Source organism: Aythya fuligula, chromosome 16 (assembly GCF_009819795.1).
Source record: "Aythya fuligula isolate bAytFul2 chromosome 16, bAytFul2.pri, whole genome shotgun sequence".
In the NCBI taxonomy this organism is placed as follows: Eukaryota; Metazoa; Chordata; class Aves; order Anseriformes; family Anatidae; genus Aythya; species Aythya fuligula.
Genome location: NC_045574.1, coordinates 9,396,064 through 9,409,814, shown reverse-complemented (window position 1 = coordinate 9,409,814; position 13,751 = coordinate 9,396,064). Strand labels below are relative to the sequence as shown.

Below are 13,751 nucleotides of genomic sequence, written 5' to 3'. Positions count from 1 at the left end.
AAATCAGCTTGTCCTGAACCATTTCACTCTCTACAAATCTTCTTCAGTCACTGTGTTTTCTTCCAGGATATCAGCTGAAAGAATAACTGCAAACATTGTACATACCTAAAAAAACGCAACCATCATTAGAATTTTATCTCATTTTTTCATTTTAAAATATGCAGAGACCAAACTCCCCAGACAGGCAACCGAAATAAGACCTAGTCCTTAAGCTTATAAAGTGAGCAGCAATAACATGGTTAGAGATGATCAGCTCAACTTCAAACCTGACAAGGCATTCTTAACTCAAAAGCCTTTTAACAAAATGATTTAACTATGCTCAGCTGAATGCAGTATTTCACTTGTATTCAGGATAATCATAGCTTTCTATCTACAGCTGCTACATGTTTCTGACCATCTTGTACAGCATCCAGCAGTCAACTAAGCTATTTCTGAACATATTTTTCCTGTTAAACGAAGATGCCAGTGCCAATCTATAAAAGTAGTACCTAACATGGATGCTGTCACAAAACAGAAAAATGTTTTCTGCCACAAAGTGATTTGTGGCATTGTGAGATTGTTGAATCATTGCTCTATTTCACCAGCCCCAGCCCCCTCCCCCCAGTTGATAGTGTTGCCTCAGGTAGGAGGGGAACCCAAGGCAACCCACTGCCCCCCTTCATGCTCCCTCCTAGTGCCCCAGTGCCCACACAGTAGCCCTGTTCATGAGGTTGACAGTGACAAGAAGTGCTGTACTACAGATTAAGTCGGAATTATTTTTATTTTAAACATTTACAGAGATGGAAATAAATACAGGAAGTAGAAGATAAAGTGTGTGCTTTCAAAAGAAATCAATCAAGTTTCCATCAGGCTTCAAACAGGGAAAAAAAAAATGTATCCAATAGCTGCTCAAAACTGGCCACTATTTCAAAGGTCAGGGGTTATGCTGAATGGTAATGTTAATAACTGAAGATAAGCATTACAACAGACAAGGATGACAGCTGACATCAGGGAACCAACAGCCGTAACAGACAAAATGGAACCACACCACAACAGGAGAGTCTCATATTTACAACATACTTATACAAAAAACATTTGGAAATATTTAGGGAGTGACTTCTCTGTCCAGCTGTAAGATACAAAAGAAACACTGGAGGGCCTGATGGTTGCATTCCCCTCCTCAGTATCTACAGAATCATTTTAACTTTTGACAAAGTTTGAAAAAAAAAATTGTACTGCAAGAATTTTTCATCCAACTTGAACTTTTCATTGTTTCTATCCTTGCTTGTCATCAGTGTCATCCATCAGGGCAGTTTGTCAGAAGACAGAGTTTGTAAAGTTCTTCGCAGTCCTTTATCGATGGTCTGATCTGTAGGTCGGAAAAGTGTCCGTCCGATGAAGCTTCACTGGGCTAGAAACATCTTGTCCAAGTCAGATGCAAAAAACAGAACACTCAGTAAGGCAGAGGTATCGTACTCAGCACTTTATAAAGGACTATGTGAAGTACGGATTATGGTCTTTTAATTATACTTATCCCTGCTTTCCCTCCTGCAGAACCAGAAGTTGTACAATTATTTATTTATTTATTTATTTATTTTAAGTTGACTGCATGTTGAATGAAAAGCATACTTTATTAACTTTTTTTTTCTTTTTTTTTTTTGGGGGGGGGGGGGGGGGTACATCAGAAAAGGGAAAAAGAGCCAATTCAAAAATCATCAGTTCCAACTTAGGTAGAATAAAGTTTCTGCTTACAAAATTTCAGGTGCCTCTACCTTCCAGGGAGTAAAATGTTTCAAAAATTATGTAACTCGGTGTAAGAATTATTTTATGTTCAATATTTATTTCTCCAATAATTGAACCATTTCAAAATTTTGGCAACCTAATCTAATTAGAGATGTTAAGGCTACCATGTCACTGCTGAATGAGACAATGACTTCAGTGTCTTTCCTAATTACAATAAGGTCTGCATGGCTTCCTCTCCACACACCCCCCGAGGGCCAGGGTTTTTCAAAGACTTTTACCACATTCTCATGACTAGAATCCCCAAGGATCCCTTTTTAGTTTAACAAGCAAGCTATTTTTCTAAACACAAAACAAGTGGTTTGTACCCATACAATCTATTTATCTTGTGTCAACACAGTGCTGAATTATTGTATTAATAAAGAACTCTATAGTAAGGCACAGTAAGACCAATCCCCTGATTGTGTCAGAGTGCTGTAAGTAGTTTTCTTCTTGTGTGTCACAGGCTGCCACCAGCAGGTCATCTTCCCATGCCCTAATTTATTGAACAAATTTGAACAGGCATATAAGTGCTGCTTTTATTATTCATTCCTCCATCTGAAACGTGTGGGATGTTTGGCTTTTTATGTGCTGCCTGCCCCCTCTAGTGTTCAAAACAGGAACAGGAAAAAAAAATATATGGTTGGCTTTTACTTTTCAGATTTTTTGAAAAATTAGAGGATAAGAATGTAATACGGCCACATACGGCAGGGATGACAAAGCCTGCCATTTTTAATCACAATTTCTGATATTTCATGTTCCAGAGGTTCTGACCTTTAGAGTCTCCAGCTTTATTTAAAAGACTAAATATCTAAGATTCATTATTCCTTGATAAACTCCTAATGTCTGAGGGGCTAACAAAAAAAGAAGCAAAAAAAAAATCCTCCAAAAGATTTCCACAGTGTGCTGCCTGTCCCACTTCTATTAAGTGTTCAGTCTGTTTCCTGCTGGCTTTTCCACATAACTGCCTGTGCGCCCCTCACTGGCCACCCTGTAACAGTAATGTCTCCTTGGTTATCCGAAAAAAAGGTCATAAAATTTGTCAAATCAAGGCTCCCTCCCCAACAGGAACTGAGATGAGCATGTCCTGATAATAACAAGTCATCCATCTCAAGGTTGGACTTGTGCTTCCCTCCATCTGCTAGACAGCAGTGGCAACTGGCTTCAACTGAGCACGAATGTTTCATGGGATGGAAAGCTGCTGAAACGCTTCAACAGTGTTTTTATCTGATCTGTGCCTTGACCCTGTCCAGTCCCAGCCCCTTACCTTGCAGGCCGTAGAGCTGGCCAGTGCTGTGCTGTCGCGTGATGTGCTGCCAGTAGGCACTGCGGGGCAAGGGCACCATGGTGCTGAGGGACACAGCTCGCTCGCTCATCTTCATCTGAAGCTGCAAAGCAGTAAACTGATGTGAAGGAGACAGTTGTGCTTATCACACATCCTCAGAGAAAAGGCACAACCACACCCTGTAAAGATTTCTAAGGATGTTGTCAACACAGCCTCTCCCTCCATCCATCAGCCCACCCTATACCAGCAGCAGTGACTAACCCGGGTTAGTCTCCACGGGCACACAGCACTCGGGTTAGGAGGCCACGCTATTATTGCGCACCAAAGCTCACCTTTGTGCTCCCCTGGTCCTGCGCTAGCACTGCTTCCCCTGAGGGGAGTTTTAACTCAAGCAGCTGAAACAGAAACGGGGAGTCAGTGGAAGATAGGAAAGTACTCCCCCTTCAGCAACAAAGCCATCGGAGGGTCTCCCAACTACTTCCCAACTTTCCAAAGCTAAGTACAACCTTAGCACACCTAGAACCTGATTACACATATTTCGTGTGAATTCATTAACACACATATGCAAACTGACGAAAATGTTTGGATTTTATCATAAGCTTCACAGTACAGCTAAAATTCTCTTTCCAAAGCTCTAGCAAACATTAGTTCAAATATACCAAATCTGTACTTGCCTTTGTCTAATTTATAAAGATGCTTTTTACAAAAAGAGCAAGCTTTTTCATTTTAGTTTCACAAGACCTGAGGTGAAAGAATCTCTTACAAGAATTTCAGCATATTTTGGAGCAAAAACAAACAAGTGAACCAAGCACAGAGAGGAGGCAGATAAGAGACATCATTGAAGTGAGCCATTTTGAAGTTCTTCAGAGGTGCCAGCAACCCTCAACCTCCTCTCTGTATTGTGGATGCTGTGCCTGTGATATCAAGGTAGAATACATGAAAACGAAAGCAAACCCAGACCAACCCTTGCTCTTAAAACACCCACCTCCAAGTCAGTAGGATGCAAGTCCCTGCACAATGCAAGTTTCCACCTACGCCACACGGTGTATTTATCACAGCTCCTTCACTGAAGGCCCGGCACCGCCTGCCGGTGTCACCACACACAGCAGCACCACGGAAACAAACAACAACCTCCTACTGGAGCAGAACCAGCAGAGCATTGTGAGGCTGGCATTTCTTAATTGGAGATGCTTCTTGGGTGGTTCGACTTACTGGTGAGTTGAGCAACAAGCTAAGGCAGTTTGAGCAACATGTCTGCTCTCAGGAGAGGAGCAAAAAAACAAAAGGATATCTTCAGAGGAAAAGGAGACGCAGCTAGGGAAAGAAGATAAAAGACACAGAAAAGGGCCAGAAGAGGTGCCCCTCCTGAACTCAGTCAGCATGGGAAAAAATTAAAAAACTTGCAGCTGGAGAAAAGATGCTATGTCCTGAATACACGGCACTTCATCAAAACACCTCGGACTGTGAGCTAAAGCAGCTTAAATGATGATTGATTTCATTCTCACAATTAACCTACTGTATCTCTGTGGCAACTGAAGAAGTAGGAATAGCTTGATAATGACCTGGCTTTATTCCTTGGAAGCACCCACCACCGTAAGCTGGTCAAAACCTGCCAGAATTGATATGCTGGAACACGCACAAGCACTGGCTGCAAGCAGAGGACCAAATGAGACATGTAACTCCACATATCATTAATATAACAAATAATTTGTTAACTGGAGGGCACCTAATCCATAGTCTCTCACCCTCTTCCTCCCAGGGCATGGTGCTGAAATGGTATCAGGATCCCCAAAGCGGTTCAGATGCAACTCCTTCCACACATGTCAATGATCAAATTATGCCAAGTCATGCTTAAACCAAAGGAGAAGCAAAGAGGCAAGAAGCAGTGAGGGCCAACACAAAGCCACCTCAGAGCTCTACTGGCTACGAACAATCCATGGAGAAAGGGGATGGAGAAGCTGCACACCCAAGCAGCAGCAACCAGGGCTGAAAACAGCCAGGGAACTGCGATGCCACCTCTTGGCACCTGAGTGAGAGATGTGCTGAGCTACACTAAGGCAGCTCACTGGGGCTGGGTCAGGTGCTGTTCGTTCCCACAAGTCCCACATAAGTCCCAGGGAGGGAAGAATAAGTATCTTCCTTTTGTGTCCTGCTTTAGCAAGCAGCAAAGCTAGCATGAGACACACACTTTTCTTTAAAAGAAAGGAAAAAAAAAAAAAAAAAAAAAAAGGAATTAAAGAAAGAGAAAGAAAAAAGTTTTTTCTCTCAAGATGGAATACACAATTCTCAAAGACTTTGCAGGGCATGTTGTTTTTAAGCAATGTGCACTATGTAAACCTTCATCTTGGGACACCCACATGGAGAGTGTTGCTATGTTTTTTGAGGTGATTTTCTTCCTAATGAAGTAAATTTATTAATACTATTAATACTCAACAGTAATTAAAATAAACAGCTTCAGAAATTAAAGGGCACTAACACATCGCTGTTGTTTTGAGTGGCTTTCTTTTACTGTTTTACGCTATTAGCTAGTATTCTTTCACTCCAGAAGTTAATGAGCACCTTTTCCACTCCTAATTATCAATCTCTCTGGAAATGGTCAGAGAGGATAGCAGGCCCTAGCCAAGACTGACGCACTCGTACATCAGATGGATCTAGCACAAAGCGCACTCCTCGGTTCTAGAGAGGGGAAGAGTCAGCCAAAGCTGCCAGTAAACTGGCTGATAATATCTTTCTCTGAAGCGCTGAGCTTTAGCTGCCAAAACGGAGAGGTTCACTGTTATTACTTCTTAGCGAGATGTCAGGCTGTAATGTCTTTTTCTAAAGCAACCTAAACCGCGACCAGGCAGAGATGACAGCAGTCAAGTCACAGCACTACTCCTGTCAGTTTTCATGGCAACCAAATATTCATGACAATATGTCTACAATTTGAATAGATATTTTCATTTTATTGTCTGGCAGTGCAAAAGCAAAGGGAAAGGAACAGTTGGGCGAGGTGAGTTACCACTGACCAGAACGGCTTCTTGCATCGCTAAGCAGAGCCAGCTCTTTTTTGCCTTTAAAAGAGAAAAGGGAGATCTCTGAATTTGCTGAAAAGGAAAATAAATAACACCCACTTGTGAATGTGTGCCAGACTCCAGTCAGCATATGCTCAAACCTCACCAGAAAGCCACAGCACATGAATAGAAAGTGTCAGGCCAAGGCTCTCAGCTGAGGAACCCCTATCACATCAATTTTCCACGTGCGTTTCAGCAGCCAGAGTCTGTTATAGTCACAAACTGAACTATAAAGCAAGTGACTGCTAGGGAGGTGACAGACACATTATAGCCCACACTCTCAACAGTACTTGGCAGCTTTATTTGCTCTATCAGCATGGGACATTCAACTCCCATTTCTTGCACAGGCTCCAGGAGCCCTCAGGTAGCTTAATACGATCTTCACCTCCATCTCAGATGATCACATCAGTGGTAGCAGAGGCCAGGATTTCAGCTTAAAACAGAAGATGCTCAGTGAAGACTTAATTTCTCACCACCAGTCTTCTACCTTTTACTTTTCTTTACCCTTTCAGTAAACAGTAGCTCAAGCTTCACTAATACAAAATTTCACACTGGGTTAATAATTCTTAGAGATAAAAACAATGTAAGACAGCTCAGACAGCTGAGCATGAAGTGCAAATATCTAAAATAAACTCCTTTTTGATGTTTTCAAACAATTAAAATACAGGGGAAATAAATCAATTTGAATGATGAAGATGACCTTTACAAAGTATTTTGTAAATTGCAAAAGTAGCTACCTGATTTGTACACTGATATAATGGTCCTCTGTCCAAAGCCATAAATCTGAGTATCCTTGAAACCCAAAGAAGGGACTAAGTCTTGCTGAGCATTTTGGAATCAGACACTTCTACGACAGACTTGGGAAACTCATGTTCAGGGGCATATGGACTCATCTGAAACAACTATATTCAGCTACTAAATTACAAGACTTTCAGTTCGACAGGAATATGTTCTTATTCCCCATTTAGTGCTCTAGTGTATATAAAACTAGATTTAGGGGGGTGGGGGTTGAACACAATATTCATGAAAAAGCTTTTTGAGGTTGTACAGCTGCTCTCTATTGAAACTATCCATCTGTTGACTGTATTGGCACTTGTATATCGGAAATTTTTACTGCACAGCATCAGACACCACATATTAAAAGATGCTATTACACAAATGTAAAACCACCATATATGAAATTGCCCAAAAACCCATCCATTTCAGGAGGCTACAATTAATTAATTTCTCTCTTCTTTGGAACTGAAATTGTACTCTCAACAGGTTGTACTGCTGCTGGTGTGCTACAAATGTTTGCTAGCTAGGCTGACCTAGGCTAGGTTAATTTTAATCTGCTTAAATTAATTACTAACGAGTGTTCATCATCTACTTATCTATCTCACATTAGATAATTTTAGATAGTCTTGAATAAAATTTGCCTTCTCTAACTGGAAGTAGAAAATTCTTTGTTTTAAACAGAAGTCAGAGATAGCAAAAGTGGCGTTAGATGATACTTTACCAGGAAAGGGAAAAATAACAGCAATGCTGGCTGCAGATCACCTGCTAGCTTTAACATTTTTTACTGAAAAAAAAAAGCAATGTGTCAAGCTTCTTCCTAGTAAGCCTGGAAGGGTTGAAAAACTTACGAGTTCCACAAGTTGTAATGACATTTTCTGCTTTATCTCCACTGAGTCATCTGGTTAATACTGAGATAACTCATCATTACAACTTATCCCTGAAACCAAGATATTAGTAGAATTACTAAAAGGATTAGACATGGATGTGGTTTTGTTCATAAAAATGGAAAGACATAATTCTTATTGCAGATTACATAAATCTATTACTACTGCCTGGAATAGAGATGTTGTTTATGGCCAGGTTCTTGCACAGTTTTCCATTCTGGGCATTTTATACATTCCAGAAAGTCTAATCATCAGGATACTAGTTTTACTGTCAGAGTCAACCTGTGAGCCCTGACATGCAGAGACCAATTGTGATACGTCATTTACAAAAGATCCCTTTTGATTCTACAGGTTTCATGAGAAAACAAAGAAATGAAATGGTAATATCTGGAAACACGTAAGGTACAAGTGCCATAAAACTGCCATTCTTCAATGGAATGTTTTTGGAGATCCCACACCATCTCAGTTCTCAGTCCATATGTTAGTTTGCATCTTACACTCCTACATCTCCTAGCAGTAATGAGTGTTATAAAATGAGTTTTAGACACAAAAACCATTTGCGGAAAACAGACATCCACTGAGGGATCAGACAAACACGTCTAGTCCTCCCCCACAGTTTAATCTGAACCATATGACTCTTTCCAAATCATCCTTCAAGTGTAGACATAATTAACAAATGAAAAACTGAGCATGAGCCATAACATTTTGCAAATAGATTGATGATAAATGTTTCCAAACAACAAACTCATGATGGTGATTAATTAAAAGAATATAGCGAGAATGCCGACTATGCTGACAGGAGCTTATCATCTCTGAACTAAGTCACACTTATTTACAGTTTTCCAAATGCAAAAATCATGGACTAAGTTCCCCTATTGTTCAGATTCTTGAAAAGCAATCCCAGTTATATATACTGGCCTAAACATAATAATCAAGAGAATTTATTAAGAACAATAGTCAGACTGCTTGCTATCTGTGAATCAAAAGACAAAGTCACAGTGAAGAAACACCATTCACTGGTGCCCAGTGCAGAATAACAAACATGGTGAGCAGCCATACCATTGAATTTTTCACGCTTTGTAACAGGCGCTCATGTTGTTCTGCTATGGCCAGAGCAGCCGAGTGAACCTTCTGATAGATTGCTTCGCCATCTCGTGTCTGAAAGATGAATAGTCCTTCTCCTGTGTCACACATTCTGCCAAAGCAAGAACAGACGGGATCCAAATGTGAGATTTTCACTTGCTCACGGTGATCTCAACTTTACCTTGCGGCTCTAGAAGCGTTATTGCACAAGCGGTAGGAAAGCAAAAGGTTGTTAAAATATGGAACAAAGTTACCTATATGGGCTTTAACAGCCCTAGTCCAACCTCACTGTTTTAATCCATACTGGTATTACTCCTCTCAAACACAGACTCAGGTGAGTATCACTAATTTCTCAAAAGTGCTTAGCCTCTAGAGAGTTCATGCACAACACCCAGGTTTATAAATTTTAGACTAAAAGGTGGGATTAATTTGCCTTCTTTCCCTTTCAGACTTTTAATATTGCCTGTAATGAGTTTTGCAGTTTTGCCTTCCACTTGAGACCCTAGATACATTATCCTTAGCATCCCAATTGCATTGTCTTGCAATGACTAATGCATGATCAATGAATTAGAAACATCATATCCTTTTTCCTGAGAGAACAAAGTTCTGCAGCAATACAGAGTATAGGCATTTAAATGTCTTTTCTCTCTCCAGATAAGTTAATTGTAGGATGAGATTCTCTTTTACTATTACAATTCTTTAATTTGCTTACTTAAAATAATGCAACCATAACCCTTTGAAAGAATTTGGTAGTTTAGTTCAATGAACCGATGCTCCAACTTCAGCCACACAAAGACTTCAGCTCATTAAACATAAGCTGCAGGAAGCAACAGAAAACAGCATCTCTAGAACAAGGAACCGCATTCAAATTTCTTATAAACCCATTTGTCAATTAGATAGAAAACAGGAATCCCTTCTCCATTACTTTATTTTGCTTCTGGGAAACAACTTGGAAACACTAGTCTACCCTTCAAATGCTTATCTTTGCACAGAACTGCTTAAAACCTGTAATTCCGTGCCCAAAGGCCCATGTTGGACAAATTCTGGAATGATGTTCACCTTTTCTTCACAAACCTGTATATCCGATCCACTGTGTTTTATACAACTCTTGATTTAAGGACAAGCCTATACATAATATACAGTGCTGTCAGCCTCCACCTGGCATCCCCTGGGATAGCACAGCTCTCCCACCCCATCATCAGGCACATTTGTTTAGCCATTTCTTCCATTCAAGGTGCAACCTGGATTTAAGAGCTATTTTTATTTGTTTCAAATATTAGTATTAAAACCTTTATTTTAACAGAAGGTACACAACCAGCCCTCTGTCTGAAGATAAGCTCCCACATCCTTTGACAGCCTTCAGAAGCTGTCCAGAGCACCACCAAGGAAAGGAACACACTACAGCAAACACACACCTACCTCCCTGCTTCAAACGTGAACCAAGATGGGTCCCGCCCGTAGCGTCGGAGGGCACTTAATGGCCAAGAGATGAGTTTTAGTCTGGGATTCTGGATGTCCCAAAGACAGATATTCTCAAATGTTATCTGCAAGGTACATTCCCCATGCACATCTAAATTAGGGGATGGCATCAAATACACATTGAATCTCTCTGGGAGAAAAACAAAAGGTTAGTCTAAAATCCCTGCCCATTAACTGTGCAAGTCATTAAAGGAATTTCCTACTTTCCACCTCTATTACAAGATTTTATTTCCACTTTGAACAATTAATTCAAAAACAAAGACTCAATTCCTTCCAATAACTCAATAAACTCTACATTTGGAGCAGTTAGAATGCTACACTTCAAGGGCATCAAACATTTGGTCACGCGTTGAGATACAAAAGAACTGCACCATCATGATCTTGATATTTGCAAACAATATAACTGTGTGCATGAATAAATATATTCCAAATGCTTTTGCGCATATAATTAGTTAATTTGCATAGGAAAGTGAAGTAGCCATGGGCTCAGCTTCTGCATGCAATTATTATTATTATTTATTATTCACTTTACAAAGTTGATAAATGGCCTCAGTCAGAGACTGAAAGTGTTGTACAGACATGATACAAGGAAACACAACAAAAAGACAGTCTCCATCTCCAAAATCAGCTAACTTGTTTCAGAAATAAAAGCGTTATTCCAAAATAATTCTAAAACCCTGAATTGCAGCACTTAATCACCATGCTCATTATCTCTGGCAGTAATAAATATATATATATATATATATATAAACAGGAATAGTTAGGAAAAACAATTTTTGGTACCAATTTATTTTGAATGTTCACATGCACAATCCAAAAGACTTAAAAATAATGCAATTAAAGATTTAAAAGGTCAGTATTTTATATTTTATGTACCTACCACTCTGCTCCCTCTCCACTCCTGATGCCAACAAGTCAGGCTCTCCAAGACTAATGTCATTAATCCGTGTTCCAAGACACTCCATCTGCAGTACCTTGCACCACTCATCTGCCTCAAGTTCTGTATAAATGCCCAGAAAATCTGTGTGTAGGTATAATACATTTATGATTTCACAATTAATGCTCTTACGTTTTCTTATGTGCATTGCCGTTTTACCCACCTGACTCACAAGCAAAGGTTTTGGAGGTGTCATCATTAAAATAAATCCCAACAGCATGTTTCTTTGTGCTTTTTGGCATTCGTGAAATATTCTTCACATTATTGAGCTCTGTGACCTGAAAATAAACACAATTTGGACATTTATGGGGACCTTAAAATATATATATCCATTATTGACTGGAGAAGCTGAAATAAAGAATTAAACCAAGTTGCATAGGATGGAGAAAGAGACAGAGCATGAACATGCCTACGATTGCTGTTAAAGAAATGTATCCTTGATATGAATCACCTCAGGCAATCAACTTGAAGACCCTGGATGCTGAAGCAGCCATATTCTTGAGTCCTTCCCTATCTGCAAGTAAGCTTCAGTGCAATCCAATCTAAAAAGAATTTAAGCCAAGAGGCAGGTAGAATCAAGTAAGACATGAGAAAGACCAATCAGTTGTAACAAAAGAAAAAAAGAGTTCAAGACAGAAATCTAACACATTCACCCATTTGGAGAAGCAAATCCAATTCCAGGACAGCTTTCATCATGGAGGTCAAAACTGGTGAAAAGCTGTTGTCTAAACTATTTTTGATGGGTAGGTTGATTATTTGTTAGAATGGTCCACTAAAAAAAGTTGTAGTATTTAGAAAGCTTTTTATCTTCAAAGATTCACAAAATAAATTCACAGAATTGTCAACACAGATTTCTGTTAATTGGTTGCCAAAAACTGATTGGAAAAATATCTTTCACTCCAACAAAAATGAACACACATATATAGAGAGAGAGGGTATACAGCTTTAACGAATACCTACTATGGTTTCTTCACATTTCTCTAACGTTCAGTTTTCACGCTCACCCCCATAAATAACATTCCTAAGTTTGACTGAGGATAAATTCTTCTTTATTTTAATTCTTTATAATATGAAGGCTAATACTCCAACATGGAATCAGGAAGTTATATTTAAATATTCATTATTAGAAAATGTTTTTCTGATTCTTTTACATGTTAAGGACTGAAGAGAGTAGGAATTTAACAAAAACGTTCCCAAAGCTGTAACCTGCAACTTTAAAACTTCATTACTTTGGTCTCAGTAGTCCTGAGGTGGAAGATACAGGAACTGCAAAGAGATATCAGTGTTGTAGAGTCCAGCAAAAGAGACTGTTCCTCTAAAGGACCTTGGGTTAACCAACACACCCATTGCATCTCTCTGGCCCTTCATCCTAACGTCACTTTCTCCTTAGAGTCCATTTATTGCTTTTTCCTTTCAGCACAGGAGTACAGACAGTTAAAAATCACAGTTTGAAGAAAGACCTGAAAAGGTAATCTGTGTATGGAAGGGACGGCAGTCAGTAAGCAACCTATCCCCGAAATAAAAATAAGCAACACACCCATGTCCCCAAATTCACTCTGTGTGCAGTAGCAAAAGGAATAACAAATGAAAGAAACATTCTGTAGGGAACACAACAACCTTCTCCATAGCTGCCAAATTTAGAATTCAGGTTTTTCTAGCCTCCAGGCTCAAAATTTTGAGAAGTTCAAAATTTTGAGAAGTGTCAAAACTGAAAACTTCTTGATTGTACTTAATTTCGCATGAGAATTTTTTTTACTCTTCCAGGAAATCCTATGATGGAAGTACATCCTCCAGTGCTAACAAGACAGTGACAAACTCATTGCTAAATATGACAAATCTGCCATAGCTTATTCCCATCATACTCAGGCACATGACAGGTCAAGCACAAATTGCCAGCTGCCAGGTTCAGCTCTCACGTCCTTCTCATTTGCCAAGAAAATATGCAAATACAAGAGAAAAAAAAATGTCTTTTTCATTGAGGACAGTAACTACTCTGACATTTATACTGAACACATTCACATTTTCTGCAAGTGGACACACTAATTAAATTGGTACCAGTGACAAAGTATGTATGAATACAAAAGTTAGCAAAAACAGAATTTGGCCACACATTTTGGTAACAAATCATTTAATTACCTAGGATTTGTCCTAATTGAAAGCTCATTTCTTAAAAATCAGTTGCCTAACACTTCTGCTGCTGGATATTGCAGTAATTGTCTCTAGTGTGATGAATCCTAAAGATGCAGCTGTGGGGCTCAGGGAGCTGAAGAAAGGTTTATACCAGAGGGGAAGCAGAAAACTGCTTCGCTTTGCAATCTCAGGAAACAGAAGTCCTTTGGGCAGCTAGGAGGCTCAGAAGAACCAGCTGGTTCTCCTACATGGTACATCAGCTCCTGGGGCTATGCAGGGCATGTTGCCCCTCAGCCCCAGGCAGCCTGGCCAGGGAGGCAAAGCACACTGGGCTGTTGCTGGGATGTTGCTGGCTCTTGCACAGC

At 39.7% G+C, this 13,751-nt stretch overlaps 1 protein-coding gene across 5 annotated transcripts in view; it reads right to left on the bottom strand.

The window, feature by feature from the left end:
- Positions 1-723: 723 nt before the first annotated feature.
- DOK5 (docking protein 5) overlaps positions 724-13,751 on the bottom strand; it is a 42,932-nt gene continuing 29,904 nt past the window's right edge. The window contains exons 3-9 of one of the 5 annotated variants that reach the window (XM_032198252.1): positions 11,420-11,534; positions 11,200-11,340; positions 10,260-10,449; positions 8,817-8,952; positions 3,376-3,438; positions 3,026-3,146; positions 724-1,400 (exon numbers count right to left, since the gene is read on the bottom strand). In XM_032198252.1, the coding sequence (XP_032054143.1) occupies positions 1,333-1,400; positions 3,026-3,146; positions 3,376-3,438; positions 8,817-8,952; positions 10,260-10,449; positions 11,200-11,340; positions 11,420-11,534 (834 nt within the window). In that variant the 3' untranslated portion in view covers positions 724-1,332. The remainder of the gene's footprint in view (positions 1,401-3,025; positions 3,147-3,375; positions 3,439-8,816; positions 8,953-10,259; positions 10,450-11,199; positions 11,341-11,419; positions 11,535-13,751) is intronic. The other 4 variants (XM_032198254.1, XM_032198253.1, XM_032198255.1 and 1 more) reach the window with 4 other exon arrangements.